At 43.6% G+C, this 18,825-nt stretch overlaps 1 protein-coding gene across 1 annotated transcript; it reads left to right on the top strand.

The window, feature by feature from the left end:
* Positions 1 to 7,797: 7,797 nt before the first annotated feature.
* SDC1 (syndecan 1) lies at positions 7,798 to 13,917 on the top strand. Its single transcript, XM_010145603.1, has 5 exons — positions 7,798 to 8,010; positions 10,745 to 10,826; positions 11,817 to 12,310; positions 12,527 to 12,656; positions 13,215 to 13,917. Exons 1-5 carry the CDS (start codon positions 7,798 to 7,800, stop codon positions 13,379 to 13,381), a joined length of 1,086 nt encoding a protein of 361 aa, XP_010143905.1. The 3' UTR covers positions 13,382 to 13,917.
* Positions 13,918 to 18,825: the final 4,908 nt, after the last annotated feature.

The raw sequence follows: 18,825 nt of genomic DNA, 5'->3' as shown, positions 1-18,825 counted from the left end.
TTCTTAAAACTGGGTAGAGCTTAGCTATAGGGAGTGTGACCAAGTCAGAAGAGAGCTGCTGAATGCCAACTGTTGGCTCGTTTTACTGCCCAAGTCTAACTTGCTTCTGCAACTCCCTTGCAAATAGTCAAGGTCCTCTGTAGCAGAGTGACAAATAACAGCATCAAGGGATCAGTCCTGCCATCTGGTGTACACATGTGAGATGCAGACTGGGGCAGTGGCTGTGCAACCCATGCAGCTCTCTCTGGGTGCTTCCAATTCCCTGATCAATCAGCTCTTCAATGGGGATGTGCTTGAAAAGTTGGTTACTGTAAGACAACTGAGTACGAAATCTATAATGGAATACAGCATTCAAAGGTAACAGATGTCTGGGATGTATGTATGGAAAATATAGTTTGTTAGCAAAAAAACATTTTGCAAGCACTGGAGCCTTCGTTGTGCCTTCTGGAGAAAATGTGGTATTTACAAAAGCAGCCAAAAAGGCCTTGTCTTGGATTGTTGAGTTCCAGGCTGGTTATCATGGTATGAAGGACTTGATACATGGCCTGTAGGGTCAACTACAAGCAGACTGGCTGGGAAGTTAAAACAGTTTGATAGCAGCACACCGTATAGCTGATGGGTGTTTCTGCCACTGAAGTGTCAGCAAATAGAAGGTAATTTTGTTGTCTGCATCAGCAGTTGCTATAGGATATATCCAGTTGCCATAGGATATATCCTCCTATAAAACCTTAAGTCTGGCTGTTTCCACTGTAACTTTGTGTAACTAATCAGAATACTGTGTCAGCTATTTGTAGGTTTAAGCAGTCTCATTAAGTTTACCATCTAACCTGATGAGCCTTTTCATACCCCAGGGTTGTGCGTTCATCTTTCTGCTCAGGTGTAAATAACTTCCTAGCTGCTAGGAACCAAAAGTACTGTCAGTATACCCTTAGTTTGATGATATACTAGGGATTTTTATCTGAAACTTGGATTTCACTGACATAGCATAGGACTGCAACAGTTTGCTCGAGTTAGAAACATACATATGTATCACTAATAGAGTGTAAATGCTTCTGTGATCCTTCAGGAAGATCTTACAGCTTTGTCTCCTGGCTCCTTGGCATATCTCAGACTAGGTAATTGCTAGAGTTCAAGGAGAAGTGGGGCAACTCCCAGGATTGAGATAACCTGGGTCTTCTCCTAGCCATGTGCCTGGATACCAAAGGCTGTTGCACTTACTCTTGCCTGATAATAATTCCTGGAGACAGGAAGTATTCTTGGCTGCATGTTGCCTTCCATTCCTCAGGTGAAGCAGAACAGCTTCATCCCCCCCAGAATACTGTGTAGCATGGTGATGAGGTTGCTTCTAACTTCTGCGAACACAGCTGCTCAGGCCGGAGCACTCATGCTTCTCTAGTGTTTCCTGTGGTATTTTGCTGATCACACAGAAGTTGGCATGGAGCTCACTTGACATGGGTAGTAGTTCCACCAGCCAAGTTGTATGCCATTTGTCTCCGAGAAACAAGCTTCCCTAGGACCAGAGGTGCACACATTTTTCTGGTGCTACTGGGAAGCATTGGTGATTCATAGTGTGCCACCAGCTTAATTTGAAGACTTGAGATGCCATAGTCCATGACATGCTTTCCTATACCCATGTCTCTGATTTCTGAGTTGGGACTTCCTGAGCTGAATGGCTGAAGATGAAGAGAGCAGGTTGCACTCCTGTGGGACCAAAGTCCTTGAACTGCCTCTCTTGTGTCCTGTTGGTGTCCTGCAGGCTTGTGCTCTGTTCTGCAGTGATGGCCTCAGCAGGAGGAGTGTGCAGAGTTGAGCATCTTGGCATCCTGGCACATGGCCTACAGCTGCATGTTGACCATTTTGAGCTGTCAGGCCTACAGGAAGAAGACAGTAGATGAATGGAGACACTAGTTGCTTTGCAGCTTTTTCCCCTCAAACCCAGCCTTGGACTACATTCATCAGTCTCGGGGCTATAATGCTAACCAGTCTGCTTTACTGAGAGCTGGGTTGTTTCTTAGTTTTATGGAAGAGGAGACTGTCTTCTCCAGCCCAAAGGAGTAACTGGGTAATCTAAAGCCCACTTTTGCACTTGCCAGGAAGTCTCAGGGGTTCTATAGCAAGTTGCACTTGCCACAGTGACAGTCCTGTCACTGACCACATCCTGTCACATCACCTGTGCTGATCCCATAAGACAGGGTGAGTGGGTGGCAAGAGATGGGGCAAAGAAAGGTCTTTGCACCCAGATGTAAGTGAGACCGTTTGTTCATGGCAACAGAGGCCAACACATAGATGGGAATAATTAGCTAAGGACAGGGACTAGTTTTGCTGGGACTGCTGTTGAAGGTCAGTGTGTTTATATGTGTTGGAGGGCAACACTACAAAGTCCAGTCTCCATTTAAGTGGCTATAACTGCTGATGAGTTGTCTGAGATGAGTTACTCAACCTCACCTGCCTGAACATCACAGCAGGTGCTGCAAGTATGCTGTGGTCATCCTGCATCTTGTGAACTAGCCATGTCGGAGTGTGTGGTAGCCAGGGGGTAGGTGGCTGTGCTACTGCAGAGGGGGAAAAAGGCAGGAGGGACCTTAGATCCTGTCACTTTTAATTTCTTCTTCCATCATGTTTATCTGATTTGCAGTTACTAGTATGCATGGGTAGTGGGTTTTGGGCTACTAGAGTCCTTTGCTGGCTGGGTTTCCATGCCATAAGAATTTTCTGACCTGCAGCATACTCCCCTCTTTCAACCTTACTTTGACAGAGTTCCTGAGACAGGCAGCCCACCGCTGGCTTTGGCTGAAACTAAGCAATTCCTTGTCCATGCTTTTCTAAACAAGCAGATGAACTGACTGCTGCTGTAAGACTGAATCTTCTCTCCTGGTTTTGCTACACTAGAAAGTAAGAAGTGCTGGTGACTTCAAGTCAGACAGTTTTAAGACAAGTTAGGTTTGTCTGGTCTCTGCTTATGCAGCTTGCTGCTCATCTCTCAAGCCAGATGAAACAGATTTAAATGAATTCCCCAGGATGAACTGGAGCTATAAGCTGTATGGCCTCGCTGAGCTGCACCTACTTTGCACAGCCCTTTGAGGTTATACGTTGACTGTGGCTTTCTTGTGCTATCTGAAGAAATGAATGCCTGAACTATCAAGTATGTTAAAGAGCTGCAGGGAAGGCTCTTTAAAGAAAAGCAGTTGTAGCATAAAACTGAACGGGCTGCTTCTCAAGAGATTTGCTGCAGGGAAAAGAGTTTTCTCTTCAAAACACGGGCTGCCTTGAACGTGGGAGACAAAAGGTACTCCACCTCTGCCCATATTGTGATAACTCACACTTGCCACTGATACAGACTTCAGTTGAGTGCTTGTTATGTGGCATGTCTGTGGATGTGTTGCCAATAAGATTCAGTCATTGGCCTGGGCTGTATTGCTTGGCTGGAAGGAGTGGGTTGGCGTGAGTGGAAGCAGTCTCTGATATAGCCTCCAGGTAAAAAAGCAGGAGCACAGACTAAGTCGCTTCTCTGTATTTCTGAAGGACTGACCAGACTTCTAGTGGAGCTTGGTGAGAGAGAACTGGGAGGCAGCTCAGCTGTTCTGCATCAGAACGGACATGGTGCTCTGCACACTCCTAGCAGTGTGCCCAAGTGATATTGTCACTGATGCTGTGTGTGTTGCATGGCCACAGGCTTCCCTGGCTGTGGAGTCCATAGCACTGTTCGATTCCGGCTGCTCCTGGCTTTGCTCATCCGTCTTGGCTGAAGACTGTGCAACATAATCCTTGTCCAGTACTAAACTGCAATTGTACTGGACTTCCCATAAAGTTCAGGTGGCCCAAGGCAAAAGTGAAACAACTACCTTTCTGAATAAGACATCTGTCTAGCCTTCGCTACTGTGTTTAGGGGAGGACTTAAAAGCATTTGTTGTCAGTCTTTGGAACAAACCTCACCTGGTGTGAACAAACACTCTGCGGAAGAGAACTCTCCCTACAACCTTTCTCCTTGCTCCTTTTTGAATAAACCTGCATAGCCCTTTGAGTCAGCCTCCAATTTGCATGTTGCCTGCAGTCTGCGGGTAGTGATGTGCATTTCCATGATGCTTGGCATTGGCAGAGTATTTTTCTACCCCTCTGCTGTAGGGTAGGTGAATGTGTGTCAGCATCCCAGGAACCCAAGCTGTGATTCTCCGTGAATTGCTTAAGCAGCCCTGGCTGCTGCGCTCTGCCCTGTGCCAGTACAAACACTTGTGCATTTGTACACCGAGCAGGATTGGGAAACTGGTCCTGCTGGAAAATTCTTTGCATGATATTTTCTCTTTTTTTTTTTTTAACTCTACCAGTTCCCTAATCTGGTTCACCATGAGACTGCATGAACAACTAACTATACAGGGGATGGTCCAAGAAGCATGAAGTGACACGTGCTTTTGGGAGGTGGTAGTTTATAAAGGGTCCTTCCGCCGAATGTGAAACACAACCTGATACAGGCTGGTTCATTCTCGCTGTTGGCATGTTGATTGCTGTGTTTCAGCCCTGCTTCATTAAAAAAAAAGTTGCCCTGTCAGGGCACAGTAAGGAGAAAATGTAATGCTGATGGGGCAAGAGTGCGGTATGTATCGGGTGAGCCTCTAGAAGTATTGGGACTGTAGCTGCTGTGTGTATAGAGTAGCTGGATGCTCTTCTTCCCTGGCCGCCGCATCTTGTTAAAAGGATCAGAGGATGCTTCTATAGCTGTGGCCACAAAACTTGGCAGAAAAGGAGGATCGAAGTCTAGTGGACAGTGGGCAGAGTTTACAATCTGGTCTGTCCTGCCTGTAGTGGACTAGATCCTAAAAGGTCTTATCCTATTTTGAGTAGACATTGAAAGGTGTCTCACTGCCTTGAGAGCCCAAGCACCAAAAATAGAAGAGGAGGTCAGTAAGAACTCAAGGAAGATTTTTCAGATCTCTTTATACTTATAATGATCTGATAGAGAAGCAGCCAGATTAACTGGTATACTTACCACTTGCTGCTAAAATGGTGCTTGCCTTGTTAAGCAAAAGAGCGTCCTTTACTTTCCACTTGAGAGCTGCCTGACTGCTTCGCTTGGGAAGGAGCACCCTGTGAGCCACTAACCAGCCTTACTCCTGTGGGCATAAACTCATGGGTGGAAGGAGGGAGATGCTGAAGCCTGTTGGTATGCAGCAGAATCTCATTAAGGGAAGAGGGAAATGATGCCACCTGAAATAGGAAGGGCAGATGGTTGTAATGCTTTGAACAGCCTTGACTGGAACTTTAGCCAGGGATAAAAGTACTGCTTGAATCTAGACTATGTGGTCCTTGGGCTGTTTGTGGGACAGTTTGTGGCTGCTTTTCTGCTCTTTGGCCTGTGCTGTTAGTCTGTGTTTTTGGCTGTTCTAGGAAGGTAACTACATAATTAATCTGCAGGTCACCAAGCAGCACTGGTGCTTATCTTGAGCAGTGGAGAAAAAACTGGAATAGCCATTAGCTGAGATGGTGCCATGCTGCTGCTGACTTCTGAGGTAGCGGATTTGCATGCAAATTTCACTTCTGACTTGCCACGTAAAAGTTTCAGTTCTATTTCAGCTGTTCCAGAATTTATGGCTGGTTGTTAAAATTGAAGGTGTGCATGGTCAACTTACTGCTAGCAGTCTGTATGCATGCAGAAGGAGGGGGATAAGTGAGAATGCCAGTGATTTTGTTAGTTGGAGGTTTTTTTGTGCTTAACCATTTAAGCTGTGTGAAGACCACGGACATCTGGGACTGGAGTTAATTGCACGTGGGCTATTAACTGCAGAATATCAAGGTTTAACAAAGCTAAAACTTCATTCAGCAGGTGGTTTTGTCTACCCACACACTAATATCAATGTTTTGAGGTTAGAAGCTTTTCAGGCTACTCTGGCTCAGATAGATAGCATTTCTGTTAGAGGGACTAGCTCTGCTCTTCAGTGCATAGAATATAGTATATATTCTGTCTGAGTTTGTTTTAGAGCTGTTCAAATCCTTGTGAAAGTCTTTTTCTAGATGCTCCAGTGTCATATTTAGTAGGCAAACCAAAGAGCAAATAGTTGTTTGGTTCTTAGGTGTCTCTCTAAACAAGAGCAAGCCATTGGTTTTGCTTCCCATAAAGTTGGAATAACCTTGCAGGGCGTTCAGGGAGGTGTTTGAGGTTGGAGAGTTCATTAGAGCGCCTTCCATTTCAGCTGAATAAGAAGGTTTTATTAGGAGAAACAAATGTGCAAATTCAACAGCATTATTCAGATAATGGAGGATTTCAAGCATTTTCGACACTGCTGTAGTAGGCTGATCACTAACTTGGATTAGTAAGAATGGGATATAAATCATCCCTGATCTAGTTTAGGGCTTGTGACAAAGCCGGTGTTCCTGCTTACCTCCAAGCAATTTGAAAGAAGTGCCTTCCTCTTACATATACCGTGGCTCCAAATTAAAGAAACGTGGTTCACAGTTTGGGCAGGGTGAGATCAACTAATAAACTAGAAATCTCCCCTTCATCATGAGAGAGTGCTTTAGATCTGTGCTCTAGCAGGAGGGAACTCTGTGGCATCTGATGCGAGAAGCACAGAAAGAGTCATGTATTGAGGCTGCAACCAAGGTGAAGACTGAGGAATAGTTAGAAATGATGCCTTTAGAACAAAGTCGAGTATATCAGACTTCTGGAGCCAATATTGCTAATGAGTTGTGAAAGCCTGGCCCATACTTGATTAAATTGAAGATGCCTCTAAACAGCTTTCTGGTTGTCCCAGCAGAACTGAATAACTATTGTTCTGCAACAATACAGTGCTCAGCAAGAGCAGAGGCTAACAGTCTCCCTGGGGTTCCCCTAAATAGGCTGCTTTGATACTTGGGGAAGGGGGTCCCACTGGTTAATCGGAACTGGTCAATGCGTATCAGAAATGCTGTTAAAAATTTTACTACTTATGTGCAACTGAATTTAATGACACCAAATCAAAAGGGCTAGACAAGCATTCCTAATCAGTTGCCCAAGCTGCTAGAAGAACACAACTGAAAAATAAGAGCTTATTAAATGGTGAAAAAGCAACATGTAGGTGCAGTATAAGAATTGAAAGCTTTTTGACTAGGATACATGAGATATCATCAGAGATCCTTCAAAGGATCCACTGTCTGAAGTTAAATGTGTTCATGCAGCTTCTCTGGCATCAGTTACCATGTGAATGGTCCACAAATAATCTCAATGGACTGAAAAATAAACTGAGTGATGATGGAAGTAATTTCTAAAAGCATGTCCACATTAGCTGATTATATCGAACAATCTGATGATAACGTTTTGAGCTGAAGTAATGCAAAGTTGTTCGTAGAGTAATCTTGCTTTAAGATGGAGTTTATTTTCAACTCTTTCGTATGATAGCACAACCTGGTGATTCAGTCTGTATTCTGTATTCCTAATCCTCTTGACTAATCAAAAGCTTTCTCATTGGTGTAACTCAGCTGCAGTAAAAGGTCATGGAAAAGCCTTGACCATGAGGCATTTGTTTGAACAGCACAGTCCATCTTCCTGCTGCAAACCCAAATTAGTTCTATCCCTTCCGATGCTGTCCTGAGTCAGTGTCTTAAGTTAACCTTGCTATGTCTGAAATCTGTCAGCAGCAGATCATTAGAGAAGCATGACTTGTCTGCAGTACTTGCATTTTGTGGTGCCATAAGGAAAGGTGACTGCCTGTCATGCCTGCTGAAGCTGTAGTCTATGGAGCAAGAAGTGTAGCCTTTATATAACCATACAGTTACATAAATTAGGCAACTGTTCCTTAATGCTCATGTGCTACAAAACTGGACGATGTCATGAAGTTACATCGCTTTGTGGATATTCTGACTGGTATCTACATGTGCATAGTCCTGTACTGTCCCTTGAGAATTTGGGGTGAAGAAAGGCCCTCTCAGATCCCAGGCCTCAAACTACCTGGTCAAAGGGAGGTGGAGGAGCAGCTAGGGACAAGACCCTTTGGAACAACTAAGCTGAAGGACGCATTTAGTGCAACTTTGCCAAGTTCTCATGTAAAGCTGTGGAACGCAGAATTAATAAATTCTGATTCATGTTTTCTGTTATTCTCTTGAAGTACAGTAGCCAGCCTCAGGAGACAGGAACCAGTCTGAGTCTGCCTTAATGTTTGTAGGGTGGCAGCTGAGCAGCAGCTGGGCAACTCTACACTGAAACAGCATGGTCTCCATTGGTTTAGGCTGGGCTGCAGTGGACTTTGATCATCTGAGGAGGGCCTAGCAATCCCTGCTAAGATGCAGCAGACTAGGATTCAGACAATTTCATGACAAAGGCTATGGAGAAACAGAACAAGCAGCAGCCTGGGAAGAAGCTGAAAGCTTGGGTGTGAGGGGTAATGTAAGTGCAGGCTGGCTGAACACGCTGGATAGCAAGAAAGGAAGTGTGGCATGACTGAACAAGCCTCATCCGTTAACACCACAAGGGGAGGGGGTGCTGGCTCAGCAGTCAAGATCAAGAATTGCTATTTCATTTCCTGACAGTCTCTGATCCATTCAGGAGTATTGCTAAGGTCTAAGGAAATCCTGGAAGGTTCGGATTTGGGGAGAATTTACTCTCAGTCTTACCTGAAGGTGTGTGGTGACACGTCTTAAAGTATGTTGGCAGTCCCTTTCTTCAATAAAAAGCTGGAGAGATTGTTTTTCAACTGCTTCAAGGTAGAGTCCTCCCTCTGGGAGGAGTATGCACCTCCCTTTTGCATTCAAAACCAAGCTGAGTGGGAGAACAAAGGATTGTGCTTGCCACTGCTAGTGCAAGAAAGGAGGGAGTAAAATGCTCCGCAACCCACTGATCAAACCAGATGGTGCAATTTTGGAAGTCCGATTTCACTTCTGAACATACTGAAAAGGACGCTCAAGGGAGCAGAGTTGGGGAAGCCTGGCAGTTCTTTCTGTATTCTTTGTACACCACGGTTCATGCAATTTCATACTTGAGGTGTAGTGAGATCAGTTTGTGTGAGTCACTGACCTTCGACACAAGAAGGAGAACATACAGGAAGTACTTACCCGACCTACTTTCCGTGGATGAGTGCAAAAGCACGGTGCAACAAGCAGGAACAAATCTGAAATTCCGAATTACCTCATGACATGCAGCTAACCAAAGACTGAAGGGCAATTTCTTCTTTGAAATTATTCTTAAAATATGCTTGTAGAAGCTTGAGGGGAAGTGAGATTCATTTTGTTCTTTTTCCAGTAGAGAAGGAAAATACTAAAAAGTGTAATGTCTGTATGAGGGGTTTTTTGTTCTTACTTTCTCATTATTTAGAAAAAAGAGATCTAAGTACATCTAACCTCAATGATCGCCTAGAAAGGGGTAAGATCTTGGGCCTGATTAGGTTGGTGGCAGATTGCACCCTGGTCTTCAGAGAGGTTGAATCTGATGGGCTAGTTAAGCACTTTGGAAACTACTTCTGTGGAAGTGTGGGGAATGGATAAAGTGTTAAGGACAGAAAAGATAAACCTGATATCTTCAAAGAATGAAAAGGACATAGGGCCGATAAATACAGCCATGTAGGTCATAGAGTGACAATAAGAGAGCTCCATCGCTTGGCGTGACAGGTCATACTAGTGCTGGCTAACTTCTTCCCTAGGATGAAAATGAGTGTTATTTATTTTTGAGGGAACCTGTCTTAATGCAGGCTGGAGAAATACAGTGAGTCTGGTTGCAATGTATGTTCTTTTTACATAAAAAAATGAGATTTCACATTCCTGATAAAAGCATGATCAGCTTGGATGATGCAGTGCAGTATCTCCTACACTTGCAGATGTGGCAGTGCTGGAAAGGGATGACAAGGGCATCTTGAGGGTAGGATAGAAGTGAAAATTCTGGAAAATGGCAAATGTAGTTGGATGGGGAAAGATAAAATTGAGAAGTGACTTGTAGGGCTTTGGCTTGAAATCTGAGAAGGGAGAATGACTGGTTAGGTAATAACAGCCCTGCAGAAGTAAACCTAGTGCTAGTCATGAGCTGAAAGTCAAGTGTATTGTACCGATGGGAATAGTAAGTGTATACAGCAGAGGCCAACAAGATGCGTGAGGTAACCACCCTGCTCTTAGTGTTTCTTCTTTGGATATCCCAAACAGCTTTGGATGTTGTGTGTTATGACAAACGGGAGTTTGGCCTCTTGTTTCAACACCTGAACTTCTGTGCTGGTTATTGTGCTCCTTGAGATATAAATGGAGAAAGCTCAGGGCTATGTTCTCTTATGTGGAAGGCTGGCTTCTATCTCAGGACTTAGTCTGAGTGCCCACGCTTAGAAAAAGGGAATGTCATTCTACTTCTAGTTAGATGCTGTACTTTCACATATGTGATCAGTGCTGGAAGGGCTCAAAAATGCAGAGAAGCCAAACTGCTTTGTCTCTTCTTCCTTTCTGCTCCTTAGAAGTAATGCAATAACTCATAGATGATGAGGTTGGTAGATACAGGACACATAAGCAATCAGAACCTGAAGCAGAATGGTTGTGTTCTGTAAGGACTGAGCTACCAGGATGTAGCTCTGAAAGGATTCCTTGCTTTCCTCTTTCCCAAAGCAAGAAGCAGCATAGAGAAGGGAGACAGCAAGACTGGATAGACTAACCAGAAGTTCTGGGGAGGGGGGATGGAATGAAGAAAGTTGAGAAAACGCAATCCAAACAAAGAAAGTTTGTGTAAGTTTCAGTAGCCCTTAGATGACTCTGTGCAAACATGATAACTTTAATCTCATCACTAACACACCTTTTCACCTTCTCTTTAAAGCAAACTACAAATCTGAACCTTCCTCCTGAGGATCTTGATTCATCTGGTGATGACGATGATGCATTCTCAGGTTCAGGTGAAGGTGAGTTATTAGCACCTGTACTGTGAGTGCTTGATCCTTCCGGAATGTGGCAACTGAGACCTTGATGAGCATCCGAACTAAAAGCAGGGCAGGGTGGAATCATACGCACACCCCTGCCCCACGTTAGGAGAGTTGGGAACAGACAAAAAGCCTCATCTCTTCATCTTGTATTGCTTCAGATACTAACAGCAGAAAATGAGTTGGAGACTTGAAAGGGAGCAGAAGCAGGTATAACCCATGTGACTGCTAATATGAGGTACCATGCGAAGAGTGTTATGGAGTGATTCTTTACTTATGGGGAGCAGAGACCGTAAGAAGGGCCTTTGTACTCTCTGACGAGCTGGTAGGAGATACCATTTCAGGGTGTGTAAACCCCAACCTGCTGACATAAATCAAGTACAAATTTTGTCTGTCATCAGACATGAAATTCCCATAGGCCATAATTTTTTAAAAGAGGAATAAAGGAAGTTTAAGGTGGGGAAATAGTCTATCAGAATGATGTTACTGAGGAAAGAGAAAGCTGTTGCAAACTAAAGCATGGTATCCTTCTGCTTCCTTCCAGCCACATGCTTGTATTTTTGATTAAATTCTGCAGGAATAAGACCCTGAAATCAGTGCCAAATGTACCAGTGACTAAAGATGTTGAGTATATGGGTGACTGCTCTGTATCAAATGAATGTTTATGGAAAAAGAGTCAGATAACTATTCTGAGCAACCAGTGTACTGAAAGCAGATGTTGACCTGTCCACAAACAGACTAGTGCTTGTGCCTTGGGGAGGAGCAGGGGACTAATAAGAGTATTGCTAAACAGTGCATTGGTCTGTCCCTTCCTGATTCCAGGGAAAAGGGTAAGGAATCACAAACTGAATTGCTCTTACAAAAATTGGCTATGCAGGTTAGGTGTCCACCTTAGACCAGCATGCTGAAGATAATATTAATAGGTCTCTAAACTGGCCAAGGATAATTTTTTTTATTTATTTTATTTTGCAGGTCCCCTGACTGACCAGTCTCGCACCTGGAGAATCCCAGGAGAACCAACTAACTCCTCGTTACTTGTAATGCCAATGGATTTCAATGAACAGCCATTTCCTGGAATTGAAAGTCGAACTGAAAAGGAAGTAGTATCTCCTTTTGCAACTAGCAGTGTAGTGACAGAAGAGCCAGCTGTAGCCGTGAAGGATGAAGTATCCATCCTGGGCTCACCAGATGAGAAGCCAACAAATGACGTGGTTACAACAACAGTGAGAAGCCCCACTAGTCACTTTCCTTCAGTAGTTCATGTAACTCCTTCAGAAGCCTCAGGCACTGTCCATGATCTTGAACCTAAAATCCCTAGCTCTGCTGTGCCAGACACTGAGGACACGCCTGAGCCCCACCCTGCTATCCATCATGAGGGAGACATCGCTGCCGCCCCTACAACATCATCTCCAGAGGATGTTGTTCCTACACATGAGGAGGTTTCTGAAGATGGCTCTGGAGACCCGGTGAGGACTAATAGTTTTTACAGCCTTTCCAGGGAGATGGCTTCAGTAGAATGTAGTAAGTTGGTTTTGAAGGAAAGGGTAGTAGTCCATCAAAACCAATGATTGATTTAATAGGTTATATTGGTGGAGGGTTTTAGATGAGAAAAAACAAGTGGAAAATCTCCAGAAACTGACATGGTGAGAAACATGAATAACCTGCCTTGTATGTCCCAACAGGGAGACTTCATCTTGACTAAAGATGAGGAGTTGGTTCCCACCCAGAACTCAGAAGTACTGGCTGACTCTGGGAGGAATGCCAAAGCAGCAGGAGCCTCGGGAATTATGGACAGAAAAGAAGTTCTTGGAGGTACCTGATATTCTGGATTTCTAGCTGGTAAAAGCAGACTCCCGTAGGAGTCTTCAAGGCAGCAGAAGCTGCAGTTCCGCAAGTACATCTCTGAGCGTGAAAGCCAACCTTTTATGTTAGACCTCTGAAACGAAGGTGATGACTCACGATTCTGTGTTGTCAAAACCCTTCCAGAACAAATATTAATCTGCTAATAATAAAGCAGCCTCTGCTAGTTATCTGGAATTTTCTGTTGGAACCTATTCCTTTGCTCCTCTCCAATTCCAGTAAAACTGCTCTAGTGCTGCCTGGGTTCAATTACTAGAGTTGAACGACGTAGCCTTGCGTGCTTTGCAGCATGGCCCGGTGGGAATCTGTTTCTTCAGGTTTACGTCATGTAGATGAGCAGGCTCTTGGTAATAGCAGGATGACTGGTTTGGGAGGGGGCAAAGGATGACTTAATTTCTGGAAGTCATGAAGTCAGGGACTGCACAATAGGGATCGATCTGGAACTTACAATCATAGTAGCATTATGTGGTGTGACATCCAGAGTGACCTGTGGCTTCTTCCCCCTTCTAGGTGTTATTGCTGGAGGATTAGTAGGCTTGGCGTTTGCAGTGTTCCTAGTTGCATTCATGCTGTACAGAATGAAGAAAAAAGACGAAGGCAGCTATTCACTGGATGAACCAAAACAGTCTAATGGAGGATACCAAAAACCACACAAACAAGAAGAATTCTATGCATAAACACTGATCTTCAGGACACTTCTTATTCCATCTTTCTTGGACTCTTCTCTCCCTGCACGTGGACCTCCTAGTGTGCTTTGCATTAAACTTAAGCCATATGATCACTGGGTTATTTGCCCTTTCTACTTTGCCATTGGAAATTTTATAACTACAAAGTAGATCTGGATTCATTGAACATTCCCTGCTTTCTTGCACAACTTTTTTTAATTATTTTTTTTTAACAGAAATGGGGCTGCAAGTTCCTAAACTCACTCTGGTTTAAAGACTGCTGGGGCAGGCAGTGGGGAGAAGATAAAGGAGCACTGTATGTGTAAACCTCTTGATATTTAGAGAAAGGGCTAGCAAGACTAAACAGTTATCAGTGCTCAAATTCTGTATAGCAGGGATCCTTCCCATTTAACTCATAGATGTGTTTTAAGTGTAACAAATGACTGTTCTGGGCAGACGTGGTGTGCTGCAATCCTCTAGCTGTTTCTAACTGCCCTATTTGGAGCACTTAATGCCTATGAAACATGAAGAGGAACATGATTTCTAGTGAAAGCAGGTGTGTGAGGGGTGGGGCAAGCAAATGATTGTCATGTGGTTTAAAATAACTTATATTTTGGAAGTGTTATCCCATACTTGGAACCAGCCCCTAAGCACCTGGTGCATACTCTAATACAAAACAAACCCCAAAGACCCCAAAACTAAGTGGAGAGTTCATTTTACCAACAGCATTGGGCTGTCCTGTTACCCTCATGCTCTTTCTAGGCTTAGGTAAGAGTTAGATTTTTCTAGGCAATTTCATCTCGGACATTCCCTTTTTGTAGGTGCTGAATCTAGGCTGGGCTGTCATGCTGCAAATACTCTTAGCCCGCGCTACTGTGTAGTCACCAGGTGACTGATGGCATGTTGTAGCACCTACCTCTCTGTGCCCTGTTGTTTACAGTGGTTGTCTCAGAACATGGTCTGCCATCTATGCCTCAGAAAACCTTGTCACGCAGGGGTGGAAGGTAGCAAACAGCATATCATGACTTCACAGCTAAGGAGTAGAAGCATAGCATCTAAAACAGGCCTGATGAAGGCTAAGTGTAAATGGTCTTAAATATACACAACAGTTGACGTGCTTGATTCTCACGACTCTGGAATGGCTCTTCAGAAGCTGTTCCTGCACTTTGGAGGTAAGCAGCTCCGGGGATGTTAAACCAGTAAGGGCCAAAAAGCACCTCCCGAGGAAAGTCCCGATGCCTGAAGCTGTTGATGGTCAGTGTGCTGTCAGATGTGAGGCACTGAGGCCTCATTGAGGGTCTGGAGATCTCCAGAGTATCTCAAACCGAGTGAGAAGTGTAGTGTTCTGCACAAGCCTTACTTCTGCTCTGCCTTTGGTTAGCTTCTTGCAGGTTCAGTTTCTTATCACTCAGTGCAGAAGGTATGGGATGGGTGGAGGAGTGTTTACAACTGATGTAAATATTTGTACTGTTGAGCCAGAGGGAAAGATTGGAGAATATTGCAACAGCTAGTACGAAAGTTGCACATTAACAGTAAAACGTAAAAAACTCTGTAATTTAAATGAAGTATAAAACACTCCTGAGCTGCTATGCAGCTAAAATTGGTGCCTTCTCTGCAAACCCAAGAAAGAAATAAACCACTTTTTTGATTCCAAACTCTTCTTTAATGCACAAGGAAAATTTGTGCATATGTGTAGCTGGCTGTTTCTACATAAAGCTGCAAAGTCCATTACGTTTTTGGTTTGGTTTTTGGTTTGTTCGTTTTTTTACTGAATGAATTTTTATAGGTTAATGCAATGACCAGATGGTGTTAATTTCAGCTGTAATTCTTTGCTTTGTATAGGAATGTACAAATGTTGTTGATAGGTTTATCTACGAAAAGGATCTTGTAAAGCACAGGAAGGTAAAGTGGTAAACTTCAGTTGTACCTCATGACCTTGCAAGGGGGAAAGGAGAAAAAAAATGTATATTTTGGTAGTCTAAACTGACAGTTTGTGAAACAAACATGACATTCTGTGTTATTTAAGTGGTACAAATGACATGAGTTCTAACAGAAGATGGAGCATTCGGTTATCTGTATGCCATGTAACGGAATACTGCAATAAATGGCATTTTGGCAAGAATGTGTCTGATCTGTGAACACTGCCCTGTGTAACACTTCACAGAGCAGATGTGGTTTTTAAGAAACTTGGATTCCAAATATGAAATGTGAATTTTGGTGATAAACATAGGGAGTTTCAGCTCAGAATATGAAGGGTATGAGTGTGGCTTGCTTCCCTCTTACCCTGCCCTGGATGTCTGAAATTTGCTCCATTTAAGGTAGCAGCAAAACTCAAAAACTTCATGTGGGAGTTGAGGTAGAGAGTCAAAACCAAATAGTTATTTGGCATTCTGTGGTGGTGTTTGACTCCCTGGAAGTCTGATGGATAGAATTTTTAATAAGCTTGTCAAGTTAGACAATTGTCAATTCTGCAATTTTACTGCAGAAAAACAAGTGCAGTGTCCATGCTGAGGGGAGAAAGGGTATGGCGTCAGCAGTATGCAGGATCTTACAAGAGGATCTGGTGGATATAAAAATTAAAAGATACATGGGATGAAATACAAAAATAGATTCACCAAAAGCAGGTCATGCCAGAATAATCAGATCTCTTGCTTTTTGGTAGTAGTTGTTTCACGCAAAGGCAATCTAATCTTACTGAGTTTCAGTAAAGCAATTTATTGGTGCTGCACAGAAAATGAATACTCAAAAGGAAGAAGCAGGGTATCAGTGGAAGAATTGTGAGGAACGGGCTAGGGAGGAGCCTGCCGCAGGTTCTGAAAGACGGGAAGTCAATAGGAAGAAAAGACCACATTTTGGGGACATCTTTCTAAATATTTTCTGAAATGCAAGGGAATACACAGAATTACATTTGCTGTTGGGGAATTTGCACAGCCTCAGCAGTGTGGAAGATCAAAAGTAGAGCACTTTAATGTTCTGACAAGTAACAATTAGGATCAACTTCAAAAGGACAAGGTCGGGTGTTAGAGGGGTTAACAACAGGAACTTCTGCTCTGACCTGGGAATAAGAGAGGGGAAGAAAGAGCCAGCTAAATTAGCCAATTTTAGAATAATTATCTGCGTGATGCAGCTGTAAGAAAGGAAAAAATAAATACCAAATGTAGTAGCCAAGGCATTTCCAGCAATCGTGGGTATTGTTATATAAAGAACTAGTGCACCCTTCACTTACCTATAACCTACATGGCCTAGGATTAATTCATGCTGGGAAGGAACAGAGGGAAAACATTAAAATGATGAGGGAATACAGAGTCTGTTCTCACAATAAACTAACGGTGTTTTGTTTGTTCAGCTCCGGAAAACACAGCCTGATAGGTCCTACAGCTGCTGTCTGCATGCTTGTTGTGGTACAGGACAGTACAAAAGACGGAGATGAGCAATTTAGGCTGAAGAGTAATATGGGAGCAAGAAAAAACAAAAAGAGAAGAAACTGGCAAGTATAATCATTGAAATAATTGAACCCCTTGAGAAACCTTCCCTTAATGTTGGGGGCAAAATATCAAAATGGATTGAATACGAAGTTCAGGGACATCATGGTATGAAACGTTCCTGAGCCAGTAGGATGTCTTTCAGCCTACAGACTATGCAAAGAATACAGATACCCATTCAAAACCTGCCCTCTCTTGTCCTGTTTTTCCTCCGAACAATCTCTAGATCAAGACTGGAGTCTTTCAGGCCACTTCACTATGAGTTGAGAATTAATTTCTTTGTCTAATACTGACAAGATCAGCTGAGCCATGTTTCCAGGTGGAGGTTTTTGGAAAGCCACCTCTTTTAAGAGTCCAGACTGATTAAGCAAGTCAGTGTCACTTAAGTCAGGAGAAAATGTCTTCTGGGTTCAGCTGTAGTTGAGAAATGCAGCTTCTTTTTGTCAAGGCAGAAGCTCCTGACTCCCATCGGATTTGGAATTAGGTACTGAGAGCAAGGGGCTGCTCTTCTGGGAGATGCTCCAGGCTGCTGTGGCTCCCTAAGCATGAGCACGTGCTGTTCAAAAAGCTGCCGCTGCCCTGCCTAGGTGGTGGGCTGCAGGCCGTTCCTGCAGTATGGGACCAGCCAGCGTGTGACCTAAAGGAAGTGCACAGGTTTTTTTTTGTTATTCTAACAGATATGTCCACACTTCCTCATGCAAAACTGCAGCAGACGAAAGCTTAAGTGTTAAGACATAGGATATTCTCTCTGCAGAACAAAATCAAACCAACTGAAATTAAGGCTAAATTAATTTCAAGGGGCCATAAAAGAACATTATTGTCTTTTCAAAACAAACAAAAAAAGCCCCCAGTTTAGAATACCTCGAAATAAAGCAAAGATTGCATAAAAAGAGGAAGTTTGAATGTATCACAACCAAGTGAGCAGATGGCCCATCTAATTACTTACCCATCTGAAAAGCTACCTTTGCTGGCAATCAGAAATCATCTTAATCATCCTTCTTCTATGGTCAGCGGCCTTCACAGCCCAGCTCTGAAGAGGCATCAGGGTTTGGCCAGCCCTTCAGGGACTGTCACATGAAATGAGTAGGACATGCGGCACACAGCTGGGCTGGTGGAGGAATCGGACCTTTCTCATTCAGTACATCCATGCCTGAAGCTGACTTTACAAATAACTTAAAACAGCAGTAGAGCGTTCAATCTTCATGACCCAGAGCAACGGGTCAAGAAGGTCTTCCTGGAGTTTTATAGCTCTCAGGGTGGCACGGGGGAAAATATGATTGTTTTGGAGCTACGTTACCTGCCTTTTGTGCAGGTAATGAAAATGTGGCTTTATTATTACTGCTGTTACTGTACTGCTGGAGGAGAAGACAGTTTGCATACGCTCTTGAGAATGTTGGTTGAGTCTACTCTTCCTGCTCAAACACCGCTGTTAATGTTTGATAGCAGCCGCCTGAAAATAGAAGCCTTTGAACTGTTTATTGTTCTTGGGAGGTGGGTCGTCTTTTTTGTTGTATGTGTAAACTGGAGCCTAGCTGCAAGTTTCTTGGGCATGGCAAAAACGATTAGGAGCCCTGTTCAAAAGCGGTGTTGGTTTTAAGTATTCTTTTTAGATTTTACCATTTCTACTCAGGAACAAAACCCCCGCTGCTGAAGCGCAGCTATGTGTGCTTGCACAGCTCTGAGGAGTGGTTGTGTGGTTACTCCTCACCAAGGATTAGTCACACATTAACCACAGCTGTAAAACATGTCTATGGGAAAATCACATCCAAACACTGAGGGCCTTTGACTCCTGCTTGTTACTGAGGAGGTGGGTTTCTGTTCCATTTTTCTTCAGTATTGTGCAACATGCATCTGGCCGGTTTATTTTGCTGTCATGATGCATCATAGCTTTTCCTCTGGCAGTCTTCCACCTGTCCCAGTCCCATGGACCTTACAGTTCTTACAGGTAGAGCTGACTCAGCCGATGTTTCTATG

The sequence above is a fragment of the Buceros rhinoceros genome, unplaced genomic scaffold (assembly GCF_000710305.1).
Source record: "Buceros rhinoceros silvestris isolate BGI_N320 unplaced genomic scaffold, ASM71030v1 scaffold1810, whole genome shotgun sequence".
Taxonomy (NCBI): domain Eukaryota; kingdom Metazoa; phylum Chordata; class Aves; order Bucerotiformes; family Bucerotidae; genus Buceros; species Buceros rhinoceros.
The sequence above is the reverse complement of the archived record's forward strand: the minus strand, read 5'-3'. Positions and strand labels throughout refer to the sequence as shown.